This window comes from Phascolarctos cinereus, unplaced genomic scaffold (assembly GCF_003287225.1).
Source record: "Phascolarctos cinereus isolate Bilbo 61053 unplaced genomic scaffold, phaCin_HiC Scaffold_4;HRSCAF=312, whole genome shotgun sequence".
NCBI lineage: Eukaryota > Metazoa > Chordata > Mammalia > Diprotodontia > Phascolarctidae > Phascolarctos > Phascolarctos cinereus.
In genome coordinates this window covers 441447436-441473528 of record NW_027555847.1, presented here as the reverse complement: position 1 = coordinate 441473528, position 26093 = coordinate 441447436, and the positions used below count along the sequence as shown (strand labels likewise).

General features: G+C 39.2%; 1 protein-coding gene across 1 annotated transcript in view; it reads left to right on the top strand.

Moving 5' to 3' along the window:
- Nucleotides 1-25675, top strand: part of KDSR (3-ketodihydrosphingosine reductase) — a 59443-nt gene extending 33768 nt beyond the window's left edge. Inside the window, exons 7-10 of the mRNA XM_020995749.2 lie at nt 4843-4926; nt 16016-16099; nt 18597-18698; nt 22407-25675. Of these exons, the coding sequence (XP_020851408.1) occupies nt 4843-4926; nt 16016-16099; nt 18597-18698; nt 22407-22526 (390 nt within the window). The 3' untranslated portion in view covers nt 22527-25675. The remainder of the gene's footprint in view (nt 1-4842; nt 4927-16015; nt 16100-18596; nt 18699-22406) is intronic.
- The last annotated feature ends 418 nt before the right edge of the window (nt 25676-26093 follow it).

Here is a 26093-nt window from a genome sequence, read left to right as displayed (position 1 = left end):
CTTGAGGGAGAGCCGCACACTGATGTGAGAGAATGGTTTGCCAGGATTTCTGTTGTAATCTGTTCCCATTGGTGATAAGAGTGGAACCACCACAGTACCCAGCACATTGTGTGAGCAGATGATAGTGATGCTTCATGATAAAGTTGGGGGGATTGCCTAGACTTGACTTGGAGTGACACACTTTTACAGGCACTTGGGAATTGATTTAAATATCTCTCAGAAACTCTAAGAGAATAAAAAGCAGCATGAAGATGCTTTTACTAAATAAATAAAAGGTCATTGAGAATGTATCAGCAACTGCCGCCTCGTATGCCTGCTTCCTTATCTCTATAAAATGGTAGAAAAAGAACTGCATACATCGAGGCTATGTCTGAGGAGAACAAGCAGACTTTTGCAGATGATTTTTTATAGCAGACCACATCTTTACGATCATATAACTCACCAAAAGGCCTGTGAAATATACAACTCTGCTTCATTTTTCATTATGATTTGATTCCGTAGAAGAAAATACTGCTTTTAAATGATCTTCAAATAAAGCTGTCTCCCATGCACAAAATAAGGCAAGATTCTATGACCTATGACAATGGATGTGACTTTATTTAATGACCCATTGAGTATGATCATCATCTGAAGCAAAAAACAGGTGTTTATCTGTTTCATGGATGGATCTGTGTCTAGAATCTAAATAGAAGGACTCCCTCCTTTGCTTTTATTCACAGATGATATTTTTCTAATTGCATCAAACCCCAGAACACCTCAATGCCTCATCAATGAAATCTGTAATTATTTTAAGAAGATTGATTTAACTGTCTACAAAGGGAAGACAAAGTTGATGATATTGCTCAGATTATGAGATATGATTTGACAGACAGTGGAATTAGTGAATCCATCAGGAATTCCAGCTAAACCATGTGTTGGTCCCAGAGTTGAGTAGAAAGAGGAGATCAGGCCAGTGGATATCTAGATGACAGCCCTGCTTCAAAAGCCTATCTCTTTAACACCAATATTCACATCTCCCCTAATGTGCATGCATCTTTGATGCTTTCATTTTCATGTGGTGCTGACCCTGAATTCTTGAAAGATGCACCAGTGGATTACACACTCTGTGAGGTCTTACCATTTGGGCCCAGCATCAAACTCTCAGTCTTGTTATCCAGGCACCAGACTACCTTAATTTGAAGAGGTTAACTATCAGGTTGGCTACAAGGCATGACTGTATTGGCCATAGCTACTCTTTAAAGATCATTCACTGAGAGAGGTGTTAATCTGTGCTGGTGGAAGGAGTACCCACACTGATGAATCGTGAACTCTGGTAGAATTGAAGCACTCCACTGATGTGGCTTTATGGAGCTGTGAGTCATGGAATAGCATTCTCTGAAAGAAATAAACTATTCAGATGACCCAGAAGAGAATGGAAAGATACATGGAGGATATAAATAGGCTACAACATTGCCAATGATGACAACTTGTCAAGTATGTTGGATTTTTTTTGTTTGTTTTGTTGTTGTTGTTTTGTTTTGTTTTTTGGCTAGGCAGTGGGGTTAAATGACTTGCCCAGGGTCACACAGCTAGTAAATGTCAAGTGTCTGGTCTGAGACTGGATTTGAACTCAGGTCCTCCTGACTCCAGGGTCAGTGCTCTATTCACTGTGCCGCCTAGTTGCCCCTAAGTATGTTGTAAATGAGATATTTTTCTAGGCAAATCTTGGACTAGATGATTTCTGAGGTCCCTTCTCCCTCTGAGTTTTTATTTTTCTGTTACGTTGTCATAAAGAATGGTGTAAAAGATATCATCAAGGACATATAGGATGGTAAGGGAAATGGACTGATCGTATAGAGAAAATGAAAGACACTAAGCGGGCAATGTAAGCATCACATTTGGTGACTTCTAAACAGTAAAAGAACCAGAGGAAAGTCTCTAGTATGTTGGGTAGTTTTTCTGCATTGGCTTTATGGAAGGACAGGGGCAAGAATATTGTAGATTGAAAAAGCACTGAAGGATTTTGATCTGTCTTGGTGAAGGACAGTGCTCATAATGAAGAGATCACAGTGTGGTGACCTAGAATATTGTGACCCGAGGGAGCAAGTCACTGCTAGGTCAAAGATACCAGGGTGCATGAAGTTCTGAAGGAGATGCCCAAGTAGGAGATTGTCTCTGGGAAGCAGAATTAACTTGAAAATTTTAGAGCTAGAGAGAACTTTACATACTTTCAGACTTGGCTCCCCTACCCCAACTACCACAATCTTTTTAAACAAATTAACTCAGGCCCAGAGTAAGGAGTGTGTTTTTGGCCTGACCTTTCCTTGGTCCTTTATCTTTTCTTTCTGGAGGATCTAAGCCTGCCTTCTTAATTCTTAGCTCATTTCTTAGGAAATATATAAAATCTTCTTTTGCTTTCTGGCTTATGCTCAGTTCTTTTTAAAAATAGATTTTTATTGATATCTTTCATCTTTATATCACCTGGATTTCTCCTTGTATTTCTTCCCTTTCCCTCTCCTAGAGAGCCATTCCTTATAATAAAGAATTAAAATAAAAAAGACAAAGAAAGAAGAGAAAAAAATTTCAGCAAAATAAATTAATAAAATTTTTAGAAACCCTCTTCTTTGGGGCCAGTCTTATTCTTTAAAATTTCTCATTAGGTTCAGGTTGAACAAATAAAGAAAGAAACTAGCTAGAGGACTAATAAAGCTTGTATGCTTTCTGTTTCTGGCTGTGTTCCATCCTTCAAGCTGGACCATTGGAAAGTCTGCTTAAGAGGACATAAGCCACCCCATTCTGTACTCCCTAGGATCATGCCTTCTCATCTTCAGCCTGGACATATTCACGCCCCTGCCCTCTTCCCTTACAAATACCCTGCCCTTCTTTCCTTGCCACCAGTTGCCTTTACATCTTGCCTTCTCCTATTAGAGTGTGAGCTTCTTGAAGGCAGGGAACTTCTCAATTTTGTCTTTGTATTTTCATCCCTTAGCTTGGCATATTTTAAGCACTTAATGAATGCTTTTTCATATATCCATTCAGATGTGCAAAATGTCAAGAGGCCATCTGTAGTGAAAATTCTTATTGAATTTGAGGTATTTTAAGTAACATATTCCATAGTGTGTAAAAGAACTTTCTAAGTAGGTGTTCTGGAGAAGGGTAGTCTAATGTCCTATCCAGGGAATATCCAGGGTATGAAAATTCTTCCTATATGAAGGAATAATCTCCCCTGGATTGATAGGATTCAGGGAAGGGAGGAGAACAAGTAGGAGACCTTATGGTTAAGAAATAGCTCAGGAAACAATAGTATATGCTTTTCTGTTCTGTAGGGTTGCCTCAGGAATGTGTGGAAGAAGGTGTCTTTGAGGTCCAGGGTTTTACTCTGAGGAAGAGGTATTGGAGGATGAGTATATGGCCCTGGGAAGATTTGTTCAGAGATGGAAGTGTACCAGTGAGTGTCTCTGCATCAACAAGGGGCATATGGGAAATGTGTATCTGGCCTATAATGATAACAATAATAAAAACATCAACAATAACAATACATGGCAATTATATAATACTTTAAGATCTGCAAAACAGCTTTAGCTATGTTATCTCACTTGATTCTAACTACAGCCCTGTGAAGTAGTTGCTGTTAGTATGCCCATTTTACAGATGAGAAAAATGAAGCTTCAGTGACTTGTCTGTGAACCACATTCAAGCTACTTTTCTATAACCTTATACTTCTGTGGTTGATTTAAAAAAAAATCAATGTAGCTAGTGGGATTCAAACCCAGGTTTTTGCTGATTCTACATTTAGGACTTTTCATTATATCTTGCTTCCTCTTCCTTTGATCAGTAGTATGCTGATCAAAAGAAGCTATATCAGATTTTCTTTTTCTTTTCATTTCTTTTTTATGGGGGAGGGGTGTATGGGGGATTGGGTCTCCCTGCCTTGTCTAGCCTGGAAGCACAGCAGCCACTTACAGGCAAATTCCTACTGCTGACTGTCAAAGAAATTTTAATCTATTCCAGTTATGCCTTGGGCCAGTTTGCCCTGCTTAAGCAGCCTGGTGGCTCCCTGCTTCTAGGGCTCACCACATTGCTGCTGGACTTAGTTTGGACAGCTAATTAGTTTAACCCACTGTAGCTCAGAACCCCCCAGCTTGAGCAGTTCACCAGTTCAAGGCCTCCTTAGTAGTAGAAATTACAGTGTGTACCACCTAGCTCCAGTTTTGTTTTTGTACAAGGGCTATTCCCTGGGCAGTGAAGGCTGGGACATAGTTACCTCATCCTCCAGATTTTTTTATACAGGTAAAATGAAGTTAAAATGATAATTAGTAGTGGGTTTGTAGGGAAAAACTAGTCATAGAAACCAGCATGTTGCCTGAGGGTAGGAAGGGTCAGTAAGCAGTATTACTATCTGGTCTCAGTGAAGGGAGAGGTGAGGTTTGAAGGAATGAGGTTTTATGTCTGTATGTGAGCCTTATGTTTTGTGCATGTGTTTTCTTTCAAAACCTCTGGTGGTTGAATCACCTTCCTCTCCATTTTTGGATTTCTCCTTGAGTGGGGATGAAATTGTTGGATTTCAGGAAGGTTTTGGCAAAAGGTGATTTTTCTGTACTTTGGGGCTGCTGTTTTCTGTGAAAAAGGTAAGAATGAAGGTACCAAATGATAACCATCTCTATGGTCCTGTCCATAATGAACCTCACAGAGAAGATGTGGCACCTTGGTTCAGCAGTGCCAAGTTCTTAAATTATAAACCTTGAATATCATTTGAGAATCATCATATTTATTTATTATATTCATGTATGGCATATGAAAATCAGCATGTAATTTGGAAAACTATATTCTGTTTACTTATGAATGTTGTCTTTTAAAATGCAGGTGAAGCCATATAACATCTATATAACAATTGCCTATCCACCAGATACAGATACCCCAGGTTTTGCAGAAGAAAAGAAAACGAAGGTAATAATATATTTGTTTTTGTATGTGCCTTTTGAAGTTGTTTTATAATGCTGCAGATTCCATGTTTTTCTGATAGGTAGGTGGTGCAATGGATAGAGTTCTGGATCTAGAGTCAGAAAGACCTGAATTCAAATGCAGCCTCAGATACTTCCTAGCTGTGTAACCCTGGGCAAGTCACATGAACTGCTTTTGATCTAGCTTCCTATAATCCTGTATTTACATAGTTGATTTAAAAAAAAAACACCTTACTGCATTAGATATGATATCATCTTGTATTAATTGGGGGTAGTAGAGATGCAAGAAAAAAAAACCATGTATCAATTTTAAGAAATCAGTAACATTAAAAACACAGCAGAAAAGAAAAAGAAATTCAGGAAGGGACACAAAGAGCCATTTTGTTACTACCTTGTCAATTTTAATTATTGTTTTCCAAAAAAAAAACCAAACCCAAAACCCTCAAACTGTAACAGAAGTTCACAATTTCATACATATTCTTCTTTTGTTGTCCTTTATATATTGAAATGTTTGTGTTTGTTGAAAAACCTGCCCTTTCTCTGAAGGTTTCTATTTCTGATAAGGGCACCACAATTCTCATAATCACCCAAGGTCTTAACCTCTGAGTTGTCTTGGGCCCTCCCATTCCCCTCCCACCAAAATCCAACCAGCTGCCACATCTTGTCAGTTCTTCTATAACATTCTCCACACTTCCAGTTTTTCCCTTCTTCAATGTGTCATCCACATAGCTGCTAAAAGAATCTTCCTAAGGTACTGGCCTGATTGTGTTATTCTTATACTCAAAAGTTTTCAGGATAAACTACAGACTCCTCAGGCTGACATTTCTGGCACTCTGCATTTTTCTTTTCTTTTTTTTTTTTTAATAGGCAGTTGGGGTTAAGTGACTTGCCCAGGGTCACATAGCTAGTAAGTATCAAGTGTTTGGTCTGAGGCCGGATTTGAACTCAGGTCCTCCTGACTTCAGGGCCGGTGCTCTAGCTACACCCCTTCCACATTTTTCTAGATTACTTCACACTGTTCCCCTTCATGTACTCTCCTTTCCTGCCAGACAGGATTACTAGTCACTCCCTGAAGCCTGCAGTTTCTGTCCTGCTTTCATGCATTTGTACAAGTAGTCCTAGCTCCTATGTCCCTGGAATGCAGCCTCTCCTTCTGGGCCTCTTGGCATCCTTGTCTTCCAGGCTTAGCTCAGGTATCACCTCCTCCCTGACTACTTCCCTGATCTCCTCCAGTCTTAACACTCTTCTCCTCCTTGAATTACCTTGTATTTAGTCATTTGTGTACATGTTGCATCTCTCTTGTAGTATGTGGTCTGTGAGGGCGGGAGCTGTTTTGGTTCTGATTTTTTATCTCTTGCACTTAGCAAAGTATACCTTGTACAAGCAGAGTTATATTGCAGTTGCTGTGTGTGTGTGTGTATACAACAAATGCTTGTTCAATAAAATCAAATATTCGGGGGCAGCTAGGTGGCACAGTGGATAGAGCACCAGCCCTGGATTCAGGAGGACCTGAGTTCAAATACGGCCTCAGACACATAACACTTACTAGCTGTGTGACCCTGGGCAAGTCACTTAACCCCATTGCCTAGCAAAAAAACAACAAATCAAATATTCATTTGCTCAGAGCCTTCACAAGGGATGCTCTAGCTCTCATTCTTCAATCTTTGCTACCTTTGACACTCTGTTGACCCATCTGGTCCTTGAAACTCTTCCCTTGGATTAATTAATGCTGAATTCTCGAGGTTTTCTTCTCTCATTTGAGTTGCTCCTTCACTGTCTCCTCCAATGATGCCTCTTCCTCTTCCCACCCTCAAACTGTCTTTACTCCCCAGGTTTCAGATCTCTGTCCTATTCTCTTCTCTCTCTCCCCAGTCTCTCATTTGGTAATTTTATTTGTTCCTGTGGCTTCCTCTGCTGCCCCTCTGCAGACAGGTGGCTCCCATGCCTGTATTTCAGTTCTGTCCTTTCACCTATCCCTCCTTCTGCCTTCCCTGTTTGTGTTGGTCCCCTGGGCTCCTTAATATCATTGGCTTCATACTGCCCCTTGCCCCTCCTCTAGCCTGTCCATGCCCAAGTCCTGCCCATTACAGCTCCCAGACTTACATTTTTGTAGCACTCAAAGGTTTGCAAAGCTCTGTGCACAACCACTCTGTGTCAAGGTGGTTCCAGTGTTATTATCCCCATCTTACAGACAAAGAAACTGAAGTTCTGAGAGAGAGAGCACAGAAGCTGCCCAGGATCACACAGCTAGTGAATGTCTGATCAGAACTCGGGAGAGGCCGTTTCTGTGCTCCACCCTGGGCCTTTTCATTCTCCCTCCTGCCATGTAAATAGGTTTAGGCTCCTGTCACCTCATCTGGATCACTGTAATAACCTCCTGATCTGTCTCCACCAGGGCATCCCACCCTATACTTAATCAGATTATTCTTTTTAACTTAATTCTAATCTTTTTAATCCAATCCTGTTAAATACTTCTTGAAATTATAAGTCTTCAGTGGTTCCCCATTGCCTGTAGAATAAAGTCCTAAAAGAGATAAAACCTGCCCAGGATCTTCGTGATTTGGCCCAATCCTTCCTCTTCAGCTTCATTTCTCCTCCTCTTTGTGCCATCTAAACTTCAACTGTACTATTATTGCTATCTCTGAATGCACTTCTCATTTTCCTATTTCTGTGCTTTTGCCAGTGCTCTTATTTTAGGCTAGAACGTACTTTCACGGGCAGTTGGGTGTCACAGCTCACCAGGCTTGCAATTGGGAAGATCTAAGTTTAAATCTGGCCTACATTCACTAGCTTTGTGACCATAGGCCAGTTACTTAACCTCTCTGGACCTCAGTTTCCCCATCTGTAAAATGGAGATAATAATACACTACCTTCCTCACAGGTTTGTTGTGAGAGAAGCACTTTGGAAATTGTAAATTTCTTTATAAATATGTTATTACTATATTATATACTCACATATTTGTTGAATGAATGAATATATTGCCATTATGGCCCTGAATATTGGAGAGTATATATACTGTACTTGCATAGTAGATACGGGTCAGTACTAGCTATACTATATATAGTTTACTATACTATATATAGTATATACTATACCATATAGTATATAGCATATACAGGTCAGTACTAGCTTTGTAACTTCATCGTAGAGAGTCGCCTGGGTTGCTGAAAAGTGAAGTGACTTGGCCACTGTCACATTGCCAGGAGTGTATCAGAGGCATGACTTGAAACATAATTCATCCTGACTCCAAGGCTCATTGGCTCTCTATGCTCTATGCCAAGTGTTCTTAACCTATTTTTGCATCATGTACTCCTTTGGCAATCTGGTGGAGCCTATGAACCCCTTCTCTGAGTAATGTTTTTAAATGCATAAAGTAAAACACAAAAGATTACAAAGGAAGCCAATTATATTGAAATCCAGTTATCAAAAAATTTTTTTTTAAATTTATAGACTTCATTAAATCTTTCCATTGATTCCCCTCTTCCTTGGGAGCTGGTGGACCCTAGGTTAAGAACTCCTGTCCTAGAGCGTTCCTGAACCTGAAGTTTGATTAATTCACCCATAACTACCATTCATCAGGATAGTATGCTGGGCCTAAAGTCAGGGAGACTCATCCAAGTTCTAATCGGGTCTCAGATACTTACTGGCTGTATGACCCTGCACAGGTCACTTAACCCTGTTTGCCCCAGTTTCCTCATCTATAAAATGAGTTGGAGAAGAAAATGGCAAACCACTTCAGTATATTTGCCAAGAAAACCCCAAATGGGGTAACAAAGAATCAGACACAACTGAAATGACTGAACAACAATACAACAACAACACACACACACACACACACACACACACACACACACACACACACACATATACACAGACATGGCACATTTGACTAGAACTGATATCATGCTACCTGATGGCTCCAACTTATTCTTAGTATTTCACAAGAAGGGCCACAAAAAAAGTCTGCCCCCACCACTTTGCCTCAACTGAACAGGGAATTTCCAGACTTCTAACATGAACCTCAAAGCCATCAAAATAATGCATACTTATTTATTTGTTTATAATTTTTAAAGGCTATTGTTCTATTTTATTGATGTTTAATTTTTACATTACAACCATGTACAGATTACTCTCACCTCCTGAGTGGTCTTTTGTAACAAAGTAAAAGAGTTAAATTAAACCAATATTGGGGAGACCTCATCTGAAAGTACATGCAACATTTCACATCTGTGGCACCACCTGATCTCTTTCTTTTTTAAAAAAATTAATAACTATACTGTCTCTCCCTCTTACCTCCACCTCATTGAAAAAGAAGAAAAGAAAAACAAATTTCTTATGACAGATATGCAAAGCATGCATATTTAAAATATCAAGCAAGACATAGTCTTTCCATGGTTGTATACAAAAATATTTATGTCTGATTCAGTGCCTTTAATCAGTCATCTCTCTAGAATGGATAGCACCAGTAATACAAAATAATACAAAGTGATTTCCAGAGGGAGAGAGCAGTAAGGACTAGTGGGATCAGGAAAGGGTTCACATAAGAAGGGAAATCTGAACAATGTCTTAAAGGAGGCTAAGGAACCTAAGGGATAGATGAGAGTTGCTTCCCAGGCATGGGGGACCATGTGAGCAAGGACATGGGACAGTGTAATAGTGTCATGCATGAGGGAAAGCCAGCTAGCCATCCACATCTCTGATAACCTTTTTACCTAGTATAAATGTCATGTATCATTAGAAAGGATCATAGTTGACTGTGTAAGTTTTCATACATCACTTTAAGGTTAGCTAACACCTTCTGAATGGATTCTTTCCCTTCAGTTTACAGATTGTCTAGAACCATTTTAGAATTCCTGGAACTTCTATTAGGAATTCCAGAGAGTCCATTTTTCCTTAAAATGCCACAGTTCTTTTGTGCATAGGATAAAAATACCCTGTTCTTTTATAAATTCTCTTATTCTTTTGTAAAATAGGCTATTTTTGATAGTTCTAAATTGTCCCCCATTTCTAACCTATGTCTTATGATGGAAGAAAAACCAACCTAACAAACCAGCACTTGAGTCAAAAGACCTAGGTTCCAGTCCATACTTGAACATTTACTAATTAGGTGACTAATTAGGAGCCTTCCTGAGCCTCAGGAAAAAAACCCCAAAACAATAATATCTACTTAATCTGATGGTTGTATGAAAGAGTTTTGTAAAGTGCTATAAAAATCCAGTTGGTGTCTGAGGAGATTAGAAAGTTGCAGTGTCATTTTTTAAGGAAAAAATGTTTCAGTGTTTCATTATAATTTGCATTTACTTTGTGTTTTGTAGTTTAAAAAAGTGAAATTTGTGAGAAGGGTCCTTACAGCATCCTATTGAAGTTAGCAGTGAAAGTATTGTCATTCCAGTTTCATAGATGAGGAAACTGGGCTTCAGAGAGTTAAAGCTGATTGCAATCAAATACTAGTGTGTAGAACCAAGACTCCAACTCTGTTTTTTTTTTATAATTTCATTCATTCATTCATCCATTCATTCCATTTATTTATTTATTTGGTGAGGCAATCGGGGTTAAGTGACTTGCCCAGGGTCACACAGCTATTAAGTGTCAAGTGTCTGAGGCCACATTTGAACTCAGGTCCTCTTGACTCCAGGGCCAGTGCTCTATCTACTGCACCACCTTGCTGTCCCTTATTTATTTATTTATTTTTAAATGTTTTGATGTACCATGTTAATTCTGGAGTGATTAGCCCTTAGCACCTTAGATTCTGGAATCTATGATAGTTTCCTTGCTATTTTATAAGAATGCTTAAAAGGGGGGGTGGAGCCAAGATGGCGGAGCGAAAGCAGTGACTTCCTTAAGCTCTTCCCCAAACCCCTCCAAATACTCATAAAAAATGGCTCTAAACAAATTCTGAAGCAGCAGAACCCACAAAAAGACAGAGTGAAACAAATTTCCAGCCCAAGACAACCTGGATGATTGATCAGAAAGGTATATCCAGGCCACAGCAAACCAGGAGCAGGCCTCAGAGGACTGAATCGCGGGCAGCTGTGGAGGTTTCCAGAGTCCTCAATCCACCAATGCCAAAGACAACTTAGAAGGTCAGTGGGAAAAGTCTGCTCAGAGAGGAAGGCAGGGTTTCATCTCCATTCCCCAAGAGCGTGGCCCGGGGGAGAGGGGGGCAGCTGCTTCCCGAGCTTCCGGCCCACAGACTGAGGGGGAATACAGTGGCTGATCAGAGAGGGACTGCAGGGATCTCTTTGCCAGTGCAGAGGCAGGAATCTCTTGCTTTGCCCTTGTGTGGATCTGGGTCACAGTTCTGGGCGGGGTGCTGGGGTGAGGAGGAGCGCTGGCGTGGTGGAGCTTGTAGTGATCGTGGAGAGGAGCCCCTCCTCACAGTTACGGGACAGAAAGGAACACTTGTGGTCACGGGCCCGGAAAAGAGTAAACACCTCGCCCCTTATCATACCACCTTGGAAGAACTGAAAATTTACAGGTCCCTACAAGTATCTCTGAAAACAGCTACACAAACCCCTGAAGCTTGGGACAGTACACTCTCCACATTGGAAGCAGACTCTTACCTTAACAAAGAGTTTAAAACTCAAGTAATTGGCCGGGATCATGAGCAAGCAGCGCAAAAAGAGTCAGACTATATTATCTTACTTTGGTGAAAAAGAAGATCAAAATATACAACCAGAGACAAAGCCTCCAAGAAAAATATGAATCAGTCCCAGGCCTTGGAAGAGCTCAAAAGGGATTTTGAGAAGCAAGTAAGGGAAGTAGAGGAAAAACTGGGAAGAGAAATGAGAGTGATGCAAGAAAATCATGAAAAACAAGTCAACAGCTTGCTAAAGGAGACCCAAAAAAATACTGAAGAAAATAACACCTTAAAAAATAGCCTAACCCAAATGGCAAAAGAGGTCCAAAAAGCCAGTGAGGAGAACAATGCCCTAAAAAGCAAAATTGGCCAAATGAAAAGGAAGTCCAAAAGTTACTGAAGAAAATACTTCCTTAAAAATTAGAATAGAGCAATTGGAAGATAGTGACTTTATGAGAAATCACAACACAGTAGAACAAATCCAAAAGAATGAAAAATTAGAAAACAATGTGAAATATCTCATTGGAAAAACAACTGACCTGGAAAATAGATCCAGGAGAGAGAATTTAAAAATTATTGGACTATCTGAAAGCCATGATCAAAAAAAGAGCCTAGACATCATCTTTCAAGAAATTATCAAGGAAAACTGCCCTGATATATTAGAACCAGAGGGCAAAATAGAAATGAAAGAATCCACAGATTCCTCCTGAAAGAGATCCCAAAGGAAAACTCCTAGGAATATTGTAGCCAAATTCCAGAGTTCCCAGGTCAAGGAGAAAATATTACAAGCTGCCAGAAGGAAACATTCAAGTACTGTGGAAACACAATCAGGATAACACAAGATTTAGCAGCTTCTACATTAAAGGACCGCAGGGCATGGAATATAGTATTCCAGAGGGCAAAGGAGATAGGATTACAACCAAGAATCACCTACCCAGGAAAACTGAGTATAATCCTTCAGGGGAAAAAATGGTCATTCAGTGAAATAGAGGACTTTCAAGCATTCTTGATGAAAAGACCAGAGCTGAATAGAAAATTTGACTTTCAAATACAGGACTCCAGTGAAACATGAAGAGGTAAACAGGAAAGAGAAATCATAAGAGACTTATTAAGATTGAACTGTTTACATTCCTACATGGAAAGATGATATTTATAACTCATGAGGCCTTTGTCAGTATTAGGTAGTTGGAGGAAAAAAATTATATGTATGTATATGTAGATAGATAGAGAGCACAGGGTGAGTTGAAGATTAAGGGGTCATATCTGGAGAATAAAATTAAGGGATGAGAGAGGATTATACTCAGAGAAGAAGAAAGGGAGAGGTAGAATGGGGTAAATTATCTCACACAAAAAAAAAACAGAAAAGAAAAGTCTGTTGCAGTAGAGGGGAAACAGGGGAAGGTGAGAGGGAATGAGTGAATCTTATTCTCATAGGATTTGGCTTAACGAGGGAATAACATACACATTTAATTGGGTATGGAAATCTGTCATACCCTACAGGAAAATAGGGGGAGAAGGGGACAAGAGAGCAGGGGGATGATAGAGAGGAGGACAGAATGGGAAAGGGGGTAATCAGAAGTAAATACTTCTGAGGAGGGACAGGGTCAAAAGAAAGAATAGAATAAATGGGAGGGCAGGATAGCATTGAGGGAAATAGAGTTAGTTTTTCACAACATGTCTACTGTGGACATGTTTTGCATAACTGCACATGTATAACCTATATTGAGTTGCTTGCCTTTTCAATGAGGGTGGGTGGGGAGGGAGGAAGACAGAAAATTTGAAACCTAAAGTTTTAAAAACATATCTTTACAAAAAATGTTTTCACATGCTCCTGGGAAATAAGAAATGCAGGAAATGAGGTACAGAAGTCTATCCTGCCCTATAGGAAAATAGAAGGGGAAGGGGATAAGAGAAGGGGAGAGAGATAGAAGAGAGGACAGACTAGGGGAAGGGGTATTCAGAATGCATGCCATCTTGGGGTGGGGGAAGGGGGGAGATGGGGTGAAAATTTGGAATTCAGAGTGAATGTTGAAAACTAAAAATAAATAAATTTATATTAAAAAAATAAATAAATAAAAATAAAAATAAAAAACCAAGAAAAGCAAAAAAAAAAAGAATGCTTAATAACTCTTAAGATCTTCAGAAGAAAATTAGCACTTAACATGCCATGACCTCACCATTTGTAAGATATATTTATAGTTTAGAAGTTTTTTCCCTGTGTTTCTCTTTCTCTGTCTCTTTCTCTTTCTCTATGTCTCTCTCTCTCTCTCTCTGTCTTTGATCTCTTTGTCCCTGTCTCTTTCTCTCATTTCATCCACCATTTAAATTTAAGCCAGATGTCTTGTTTTAAGGTAGAACAGATTAATCTGTTTTTAGAGAAGCTCTGCTAAACAGATTTATAATATTGGGTAAATAGACTTTTGTTCCTGGAATGGGGATAACAGTGCATGATGGTTTCATTTTTACTCAGCCTCCAGGATAAATCTTTAAATGGGGTTTCTTTTCCCCAGCAAAATGCTGCACCAGCTACTGTGGGTGAGGACAATTCTCCACTGGTCCTTTGGGTGCTTGGGGAGATATCACCACTCATGTGTACTGGAGAACTAGTTAACTCAATCCACAGCCACTAGTATCTACTAGAGAACTAGTTAACTAGCTTCTATAGTCCCTAGTGTGTGCTAGAGAACTAGTTAACTAGCTCTATAGTCACTAGTTTTGCTAAAGAACTAGTTAACTAACTCCATAACCACTAGTGTGTGCTAGAGAACTAGTTAACTAACTCTAGTGCCAGTGAGCTAGAAGGATTGGTACCCTCCAAAGAGCCAGCATCTCAATCTTAGTGTGATTCCCATACCTCAGGAATTGTTACCTCAGTCCTATGACTTGGCTTTTCTCTTTCAAAACACTTCATAAAGAACATTGTTATTGTTCAAATTGTTCAGTTACCTTCAATCATAAAATGCAGCTGCTTTTGCGAGTTTGGCACACCATGATTTAATGGTATGTGTGCCATAGTGCTTGTGTTGGGCATTTCTGTTCCAAACATCCCTGTTCGTATTCTCATCAGATTGATTCTGATGCCATAAATAATGCCGTTCCAAGCATACGTAGTCTTAGGTTTGTTCTGTTTTGTTTTGTTTTGTCTCATGCAAATATCTTATCTCAATAAATGACCTTGGTCACAACTTAGGACCGCCTTTCAAGGTGACCTGTTCAGGTATGGGTCAGACCAGATAACCTCTGAGATCTTTTTCAATCCTGATGAGCTTACAGTCCTTGGGAAAAGGTATCTGAACCTAGGAGCTCTGAGGCATGAGGTACTATACGTAGAACTTTAGGGTTTGCAGAGTTTTTACATATGCTATCTCATTTGATCCTCAAAACATTCCTGTAGAGTAGATACTGCTATTATCCCTATTTTGCATTTATAAAGTATTTTAAGGTTTGCAAAGAACTCATGGACTCAATTAATCCTCACAGTTTTGAGAGAGGTGTTACTATCATTCCTATTTTATAGACTAGGAAACTGAGGCACAGAGCAGCTAAGTGACTTTTCCAGAGTCATACAAAGTCTTTGGGACTCCAAGTCCAAAGCTCTACACCACTTAGTGACTTGCCCAGGGTCACATGCTAATGTCTAAGGCCGAATATGAACTCAGATCTTCCTGACTCCAATTCCAGCTCTTTACCCACTTGCACCACTTAATGACTATATTAAATTATTAAATGTGCTAGAAAGCAAGGTGCTCGACTAGAAGAATGGGCCCCTTATAGATAACTAGTATTTACATAGCACTTTAAGTTTGGCAAAGTCCTTTTACATATGTTGTCTCATTGTTGACAGACCCAAAAGCTAAAATTTTATTAGGTCATCTGTTCATCAGTTAATATAGGAATAGGGATAAAGAATAGTTTCCTATGGACTGATTAGTGATTCATAAGAAGACTCCTCCCCTATTTCCTAAGAATCCTAATAAGATTCCTTGGACTGATACTGAACTGTCTCTTTGCTGAAGTCTTCAGCTAACAGATAAGGCTCAGTAGACTGTCATCCAAGCCTGTTCATAGTGAAGATGATGAGAACCTTAGTGCTAATCTTCAGACAAAACTTTTCTAAGCCACAAAGTCCAGTCTGCCCTCTGTCCAAGGTACTACCTGTCAATTGGCAGCCTAGAGGGGTGTGTCCAGAGAAGGACGGTTTCTGTGTATGCACCATGTACTTCCTCTCCAACTGGGGTGACAAAATACATGTCCTAGAGAAAGCTGGGCATCACTTTACTTCTACTACCCCCACCCCCCACCCCGGGAGAATTTTACTGTTATGATGAAGGAGGAGGCACTCATAAATTTCAGACCTTTTCCTGAATATAAGAACTTAATCAAAAGGGGAACATTAAAAAACCTAGAAAAGTATTTCCCTAGAAAAAGTAATCTCAGCCTTTAATGTAATTAGTATTATATTGATAGTGACACATATACTTTTTTCTTCCTAAGCCTTTAGAGACTCAGCTTATTTCAGAGACCTCATCACTTTGTAAACCAGAACAAGTGGCGAAACAAATTGTCAAAGATGCCACAGTAAGTAAAATCTCTCTTTTTTTCTTCTTTTGCTTCGATTGGCAGCACCACACACTTAGAAAAGATATGTGCCCCGAGCTTATTTCAAAACATAAATAATTATATGCAGTTTTTAATGGAACTGAATTAACTTAGCAGGGGAATAGAATTCATAATGTTTAATGTCAGATGCTATTCCTTCTTTCTCTCTTGAACACTCTCATAACAGAATTCTGAGCACAGTGTTTCTTGACATCAAAAGCAAGTTTACCAATATAGTCCTTAGAGAATCCAAGTTTGTTAAAAAGACTCTCATATAATCTGAAACTTGAGAAGCTTATGAGGTGTTAAAAATCATGCACACTATAGATGCCACATGTTATAGATCTGCTTCTTCCTTTTTAAAGCCATTTTTTTAATTATTCAGAGGTTTACTGTCCTATTTAACTCACCAGGAGCCTACTGCCTCTTTCTTCCTCCTGTTGTCCATTACTATTTTCCTGAATGTTAACTAGTAATTGTAAAATGTAGTGGATTTTCAGGGTATCTCATTTCCTCTTGGCAAATGGGTTTTCTAAAGTAGTGGTGTTAGTTCACTGTTAAGAGAGGGCTTATAGTAATATAGCTATCAAATTATCTTGGATTTGAGTTAATCAGAAAAATCAAGACAGTGAAATTGATTAGAAAGTGTTTGTGAGTCATTCAGCATTTTAGAATCATAGGATCATAGATTTAAGGATGAAAGAACCTTTGAGGTCATCTAATCCAATGCCATTTCACAGGACAGGAAACTGAGGCCTGAAGAGGCTAAGTGGTTTGTCCAAGGGGCAAAGCCAGTTGGGACTTGAACCCACATCCTTTAACTTCAAATCCAGAATTCTTTGTAAAGTACCATTCAATATGCATCTATTAAGTATCTACTCTATGCCAGGCAATATAGTAGATGATAGATATATAATAAAAAATGAAGTAATCCCTGCCCTTAAGGAGCTTATATTCTACTTGGGAAAGCAGCCCATGTACAAATAAAAACAAATTTTTAAAATTCAAAGTAATTTCAGAGGAGCACCAACCACTGAAATAATTAGGAAAAGCCTTTTGCAGGAGTGGCCCTTGAGATGAACCTTGAAGGGAGCTAGGAATCCCAAGAGGTAGAGGTGAGGATGGATAGCATTTCAGAAATAAGAGCCAGCCTATGCAAAGATATGGTGGTGGTAAATGGCTTTCCATGAATGGAGGACAACAAACAGGTTGGTTTAACTAGAATATGGAATGTTTAGGGGAATTAATAAAAAAAAAATTGGTCTAGAAAGGTACATTAAAAGCAGGTTGTCAGGGGCCACAAATACCAAACAAAAGCGTTTTAATTTTATTCTAGAGGCAATAGGGAACCATTGATGTTTCTTGAGCAGGGGAGTGACTAGGTCCAGCATAAGCTCTAGTAATAGCAAATTGGCAGTTGTGTGGAAAATAGATTAGAGAAGGGAGATACCTGAGGCAGATAGAAAAGCTAGGAAACTATTGCAATAATTCATGTAAGAGGTGGATGAGGGCTTGAACTATGGTGAAGGCTGTGGGAGTGGAAAAAATGGGGTTAGATATAAAAGATGTTAGGAAGGTAGAATTAACAAGATTTTGTGGATTGGAAATAGGGGAGGGGTGTTTGGGTGAGTGAGGGGGGGAAGTGAAGAGTTGAGGAGGATGCTGAAGCAAACTTAGGTGCCTGGAAGGGTAGAGATGCCCTTGGCTGAAGAGGAAAGTCAGTAGAATGGATGGGTTTAGAAGGAAAGATCAAGAGTTCTGTTTTGAACATGGCAAGTTCGAGATGCCTATGGCACAATCCAAGTATATGTCCAGCAGGCACTTGGTGAAGGGGAACTGGAGCATAGGAGAGAGGCGAGGACTGTATATATAGATTTGGAAGTCATCTTCATAGATATGGATAGTGGAACTCAAAGCAGCTAATAAGGTCATCAAGAGTGTAGCTCTAGAGAGAAGAGAAGGCCCAGCTAGGGGAGCCTTGGGGTATACCCACACAGAGAAGGCAGGCCATGGATGATGAATCCTGTAAAGGACTGGTCAGAAAGGAGAGAACCAGAGAGAGCAGTGTCATGACACCTGTAGGGGAAGAGGATATTGAGGAGAAGGAGGGATTTGCCAACATTGCATAGAGGTCAAGAAGGGTGACCACTGCTAAAACTTATAAAGAGAAGTAGAACTATTTCTTAGCAGGGAAAGAGGTTGTTTATCTTACTTTATTTCAAGTGTAGGGTTAATGGTCCCAATGTTTTAAAGTAACCCTAAATGGTTCTCTGCATTTGGCCAGTGTCCACAGAGCCAGCCAAAGACTTATCTGCATAAAAGGCTCGTGTGTCCATACCTTAGCTTGCCTAACAAAGTAGGAGTCAATAACTGTGAATTCAGTCTCCAGCCAAGGTCAGCATTAATTTGAGCAAGGGAGTGAGTAGGGAATATCTTCTTGCTATTGACATTAACCTCTCCTTTTCTTATTTTCCAGCAGGGAAATTTTAATAGTTCCATTGGCTCAGATGGATACATGCTGTCCTCACTGACCTGTGGGATGTCACCAGTAACTTCTATTACGGAAGGTCTCCAGCAGGTAAGTTTGGGATGGGTCAGTATATAAAGAAAGTATCTCATTTTTAAGCCTAGAAGACTGAGGGGTGAGGAAAGCATCAATCACAGCAGCTTTGCAGTATATGAAGGATTCTTATTGGAAAGATTAGCTCTTCTCTGTTTCTGTCAGGAATGTAAAAATGAAATAGGTTTAAATTACAGTGTGACAGCATTAAGTAGGGAAAATTCACTGCTAATAAACATTATAAGAAACTGTGGAATAGGTTATCTGGAGGTGGTCATGGAATCCCTTTTCTGAAGGTCTTTTAAAAAGGGAAAGGGAGTTTCCATTCACTGGGAGTGACTGAGGTGTGGTCCTGTCCAAAAGGGAATGTACTTTGGGACTGGAGGAGTAGGGGAAAAGATAGACTAGATGATTTTAGATTATTCATTAAGTATGTATGGAATGCCACAGGTTGGTGGTACAGTGGATAGAGTGCAGGCCTGGAGTCAGGAAGATTCCTCTTCCTGAGTTCAAATTTGGCCTCAGACACTTACTAGCTGTATGACCCTGGTCAGATCACTTCACTCTGTTTGGCTCAGTTTCCTCATCTGTAAAATGAGCTGGAGAAGGAAACGTCAAACCACTCCAGTATCTCTGCCAAGAAAACCCTAAATGGGGTCACGAAGAGGGAGACACGCTGAAAAGAAATGAACAACAACAAAATGTATGGAATCCTTCCACATATCCAGCTCTGTGCTATGTAGCCTGGGGGGTTCAATTCCTTAAGGGCAGGGACTGTTTTCTTTTTAGATTTGGTTCTAGATAGAGGATAACGGAGGACACCAAGGAGGGTAGAATTAGGAAGACATAAAAATGCAAATTAATTTGTATTGGGAGAACCCAGAAGAGATTGGCTTAACTGTGGCTAAGTTTGAACAGTAAAAAAATTAGGTTGAATACTTTGATGGGGAGCTGATAATAAAGTGCTTGGAAAATCTGGCTAGGTGGCACAGTGGATAAGAGTATTGGACTCAGGAGTCAGGAAGACCTGGATTCAAATTCAGCATCAGAAGCTTTCTGTGTGATCCTGGACAAGTCACTTAATTTCTCAGTGCCTCAATGTCCTCCATCTGTAAAATGGGGATAACAATATAATAGTACCTTCCTTCCAGGATTATTGTGAGGATCAAATGAGATAACATATATATACAGTGGGTACATATAAATTTTATAATTTATTTCCGTAAATTCTAAACCATACATAAATATGTAAACCATATGTATTTTTATTGTTGTTGTTGTTAAAATAAGATGGAGGAGATGAGACTTGATCCTCATAGGCAATGGCAAGCTACCATAGGTTCTTATAAATCATGTATTTGTGGTGAATGTAGTATTTTTAGGAATGTTGATTTGGCAGCAATGTGAAGGATGTATTGTTGTGGAGAGTGTCCAGGACAGGAAAACCAGTTAGGAGAGCTAGACCACAGTGGTATCACTAAAGATGGAGAGGAAGAGAAGGAAGGAAAGACAGATGGACAGACTTATTAAGCACCTACTATGTGTTGGGCACTATGCTAAGCACTTTACAAATATTGTTTCAGGTAGGTGCTATTTTAACAGTAGTATCAGTAGTTACACAGCTAATCTGAGGCCAGATTTGAACACAGGTCTTCTAGGACATATAGGCCCTGTGCTCTATGCATTGTGCCACCTGGCTGCCCCCCTAAATCCAAGTGGTATTTTGTAAGAAGAATCAGAAGGACTTCATGACAGGTTGGCATAGCAATAAAAGAATGAGCCTTTAATACCCTAATACTTCATTCAGTGTATCTAACGATCAACCAGTACTTATTAAGCTCCTACTAAGTGCCAGGCTCCAGGGATACAGAGAGAAATGAAACATGTCCTACCTTGAAGGAACATATATTCTATCATCTCTGTGTGTGTGTGTGTGTGTGTGTGTGTGTGTGTGTGTGTGTGTGTGTATAAGTATATAGAAAATAAATGCAAGGTAATTTTGGAACAAAAGCACTAACAGCTTGAGGGAGTCAGGGAAGGCCTCATGTAAAAGGTGGTCCTTGAACAGAGTTTTTAAGGAAAGAAAGGATTCTAATAGATGGAGATAAGGAAGGAGTACAGTTCAGGCATGAAGAACATCCAGCCAGCATAAAAGTGTAGAAATCATAGAAGGTGTATTGTGTGTGAGGAGCAGCAAGCAGGCTGATCTGGCTGGGCTGCAGAGTACAGGTTGGAAAGGTAGATAGCTAGACAGAGCATTTATTAAGCTCTCACCATGTGTCAGGCACCATGTGCTAAGTGCTGCTGATCCTAATATAATCAAGCAAGAAAGTTCCTGCCTTCATGTAGCCTACATTCTAATGGAACAGGGAGAAGGGAGATAGTAAAGGGAGATGCTGCAAAGTAGAGGGGACACAGTGAAAAGATAGCCTAGGCTCCTTGTAAGTTTTTGGTTTTGTTTTTTGGAGGCAATTGGGGTTAAGTGACTTGCCCAGGGTCACACAGCTAGTAAGTGTCTGAGGCCAGATTGGAACTCAGATTCTCCTGACTCCAGGGCCAGTGCTCTATCCACCATACCACCTAGCTGGCCTTTGTAGTGCTTCAACTCTTTAAAAATACTTAAATAAAATTTTTGGTAAAACACGCATGCTTATGTATCAGGCATTTAATGCTTGAACATGAGCTGGACCATTGCCGGTCATCTTGACTTATGCCTTGGCAATGGACTCCAGTGACTGCGGAGGAGAGAGTGAAGCTAATGACTTTGCACAGCTCTGCCTCACTTAAATCTAATTCACTCACAAGTTAAGACATCACCCATCACATCCTGATGTCATTGGTCTTCTTCGAGAGCAAAGGACAAACAACAAACAAACAGATAAGGAAATTAAGGCTTGAGAAGTTAAATGAATGGGCCAGGACCATACAGCTAGTATCTGAGATAGGATTTGAACTCAGGTCATCCTGATTCCAGGTTCAGTGCCCTGTCCACTGTGCTACCTAGCTACTTCATACAAGTGGAAAACTAGTGGGTGATGACAAAGCTGAAGGCTGTGACCATTCCTCTGTAGAGCTGAGGTAGAGTGGAATGGGGGGGAGGCAAAGGAGTTGAAGAGATGGGGGACTTGGGGAATTAGAGAGTATGAGTGGATATCTCCTGGTAAAAAGGCAGGATTTACATTAGAGACAGAGACATTGGGGGACTGAATTCCTTGAGAAAGGAGGTAGAATGACCTGTGGGCTCATAGCTCTAGGACTGGGATTGGGTGATAAATCTGGAGATACAGTGAATCTCAGAGGACCAGAGGTCACAAATGCATTGTAGTTTATGTGAATGTTGTTTTTACAATTGAGGTTCTTAGTAGAGCTTTCTTTGATTTAAAGCAGATTAGAATGTGTCTGAGAAAATCATCCAGTCCAATGTAGGGATGCCCTTAAAAGCACTTTTGATGTGACTAATGTGGAAATATGATTAATATGATTGTACATGTATAACTTAGATTGCTTGCTGTTTTGGGGAGGGGAAAGGGAAGGAGGGAAAATTTTGAACCCAAAATTTTTTAAAAGTAATGTTGAAAACTATTTTTACATGTAATTGGAAAAAAATAAAATACTATTAAGTGTAGGGGGGAAAATACTTTTGAAATGATCTGTTGAATGAGCTGAAAACTCTCAGTCACTTCCCTGCATCCCATCTCCACCCCATCCTTCCACTTTCTCTTTCAGATAGTCACCATGGGTCTTTTCCGAACTATTGCTTTATTCTACCTTGGAAGTTTTGATAGCATCATCCGACGATGTATGATCCAGAGGGCAAAGTCTGAAACTGTGGACAAAACAGCTTGATCGTCATTCCAAAAAGCAGAGAATGGTTATTCAACAATTTGGACAGCTTGCTGCTTACTGAGATCTGACCTATAATGCAAGGGGATTTGTATGCATGGAGTTTGAGCAGCTGTTTTTTCTTCGGGAACCTGGATGAAAGCAAGAAGACAAAAGTACAATTCCAGGAAATATTAATACTATGCAAATATGAGAATGAAGACTTTTTGATTCTCTGGGTTCTGAGGTGGAGAGATGGTGTGGGAAATGATGGACTGTAAGAAGTGGGAGAAAATAGGAATTTGGACTGGGTTACTTTTTGGTAATTCTGAATAATGACTTGTATTTCTTTTCTCTTATTCTTTCCCCACCCCCCTACCCCTGGTGGTGATAGAGACCAAAAATGAATTTTGTGGCACATAAAGTCATGAAGATTTTTTCAATTATTTAGGTCTCAACCAATTTTTAGGGTGGTTTTCAAAACTCAGCTTACTTGATTCATGACAATTTTTTCCCATTGTCAGTAGGTTTAAACTGATACCCGTTTACAGTATAGCAATCATGCTTCTGTATGCTCCTGGTGGAAAAATGTTAGATGGCAGCCTTATCTCTCAACGATCCCAAATGGAAGCAAATTTTGCCATATGACCACAGCTACAAATTGGGGGTAAGAGGAGGTGAGGGGAGGTAGAGAGCAGAGTGGTAACACAAGGCATAATTTAAAAGACAAGTATTTCCTAAAGAGTTTTAAAAAATTTCTGTCCAGGTTAAAATGCTTGGGAAATTTCCCTCTACTAACCTATGGTGAAAAGGCAGTCTTCTAAAATGGTTTTTTGAAGAAAAAATAAAATTTTAGAAACTTCATTGTTTACAATATCTTAAATAGCCATAACCTGAAATTCATATATTCCCTTTTATCCTATTCATTTCCTTTCCTCTTTCACTTTTACCTAAGATACTACTGTAATACATAAAAAAATTAAATTTAATAAGAGAATTTGTGTCAATTAAAACACAAGTTGTGAAATTCTTGCAGTGGCATATGCTTAACTTTCATGAAGGCTGAAGATTGAATAGATAAATTTTGTTCCCTAGGGTATCATTCATTGAGATGGTAAGTCCCGTGATTTGTGATGCATCTGTTCACAAAACCAGACAACACACAAAACCAATGCCACACTTTTCTATAAATTTATTAGGAAAACCCACACTTTGCTATGAGAGGGCCTTACCTTTGCACCATATGTTAACGATGCCTACATAACCTACCCTCACAATGCTTTTATAAGCTGTTATCTCTAAGAGCCCCCTTGCTCCCAGGAATGCTGTTTCCAATGAGCAGGACCATTGTTCATTTAATGGACTTTCATAGTAAGTGCCTATGATGAGCTTTAGCAAATGCTGCTTGTTTCATACTGGCCATTATTAGCTCTTCTCAATTGGAGGGCTGTTGTCTGCATTTCCATTCTAACATCCTCTCCTAGGTGCATTTGTGTAGTGAGGCCATTTGTATTCACTTTTATGGAAATAGGCCTCTTCTAGTGGTCACATAGAAAGGATTTTGTTTTTTAAAAAATCTTATATATGTATGTGTATATATACATATATACATATAGGTATACATATATACTTGTAGCAAAACTTGGGAGGAAAGTAAATATATTGGTCTCGATCTTTGGAACTTCTTGGCTTAATTTTAAAATAAAATGGTGTTGAATGCCTTTAATTCATGATAGCTTGATGTAATTTGCTTGCAGTGACTTCATAACATTAGACAAGGTGAGAATAATACTTTCTTAGTTGTGGCATCCAGGATAGTCTAAAGATATGACTTTTAGACCAAGCAAAGTTGCATATGACAGCAGATCTGTGGTATTTCAAGGAAATATCAGGCTTCTTTGTTACATATGTATTCCTTGTAACATACAGCTATACCATTAAAAGGATCTGACCTCAACCAAAGCATGAGAATGTTTTAAAGGCTATAGCTCTAGTTTTTTCCCAGCTGGCTCAGGTAGGCAAATAACTCTCATAACATTAGCCTTTTTCTTTCAAAAGTTTCCTGAGCCAGATTATTTTGATAGCACCCCTTCTTAGGGTCCCTTTCCTTCAGAGATCTCATTTTATGCCTGCAAATAGGGCAAATTGTGCCCATGGTAAAAGATATTCAGTTATAGTTATACTCAAAAGCTGGTCTTCTCTATGTGATCTGCAACAGTTTATTACAAGAATTTCAGTTCTGGAGTCCTTGGCTCTGAATGGTTTGGGTTGCATTGTTTTATTATATGTATATTTATTTTTAAAACTTTTAATTGCATTCAGTCTTAAAAGTTCTATAAGAAGTTTAGAGAACCATTCATTTTGGAGAGAGATATAAAAAAATTTTCCTAGTTTTTAAAGGAAAAATCCCTGTTGACCATTTTTTTTTGTCCAGGTTAATAATTTGCACAGCTGATAGAAGAAAAGCTAAAATATTATATTATTGTGAGCTTCGCAGGTTGACATCCTAATGACATTAATTTTTACATGTTTACTGCAGATTCTTTCTTTGGTTATGTTCAGTGTATTACTGACAGTTTCTGCATAAGCCTTTCAAGAGGATTTTTCAGTAGGTTAAATGGCAAAAGTATTATTTTGGTGAAGATACAAAGAGAGAAAAAGTAGATTGTGTGTCTCTACCAGGTAAAATGGATACTAAAATAACTTTTTCCCCCCACCATTATCTGAACCACAGATTTAATCAATTTGTTGTGTCATGTTCTCAATAAAAAATGGATGTCCATTTGTGACCAACTTTCAAAATTTGTACTTTTTTTGATAGTTGTATCTTTCTCGTTCCTCTATCATTCCCAGGAGGCATTGCATTTAATGTATACACTGATCATGATGTAACTCTAACTATCCTAAATCTCCCTGCTTATAGCCATGGTGTGGGGCAGTAACAATAGATTTGATATTTTATTAAGTCTAAAAAGAAGGGAATAGCTAGTTATATTTTTCTTGATGTGAAAATTCTACACTCTTTTAAACTGAAAAGGATGTGTGTATATGGCTATTTTGTTACATACCAGAGCTTGGGCTTGCTGCTTCATGAGCATTTGTGCCAGAACTGTAAACTGATTTTCATATCTTGTATTTCTCAGAAACAAAAAATAAATGGGGAACGAGGTTTACAGATTTGAGGGTTTATTTTTACACAGATGGTGCTTTCTTTAGATACCTGAGCACAATAAAAAAGAGTTTATGCTATCTAACCTTTGCATCCAAAGCACTTGGAGAGTATGGCATTGGGGGGGGGAGCTAGGCAATGGGGTTAAGTGACTTGCCAGGGACACAGTGTTATGTGTCCGAGGCTGGATTTGAGCTCAGGTCCTCGTGAATACAGGGCTGGTGCTCTAACCACTGCGCCACCTAGCTGCCCTATGGCATTTTTTAAAAGCACATAATATGGTTGCAATAAATGTTTCATACATTTATCCTTTTTCCCCCAAGGAAGTAGAATATGAGACTAGAAATTAGAAGATCTGAGTTCAAGTCTGTTAGCTGCATGGGCAAATCATAATCACTCAGAAACTGTTTCCTCTTACAAAA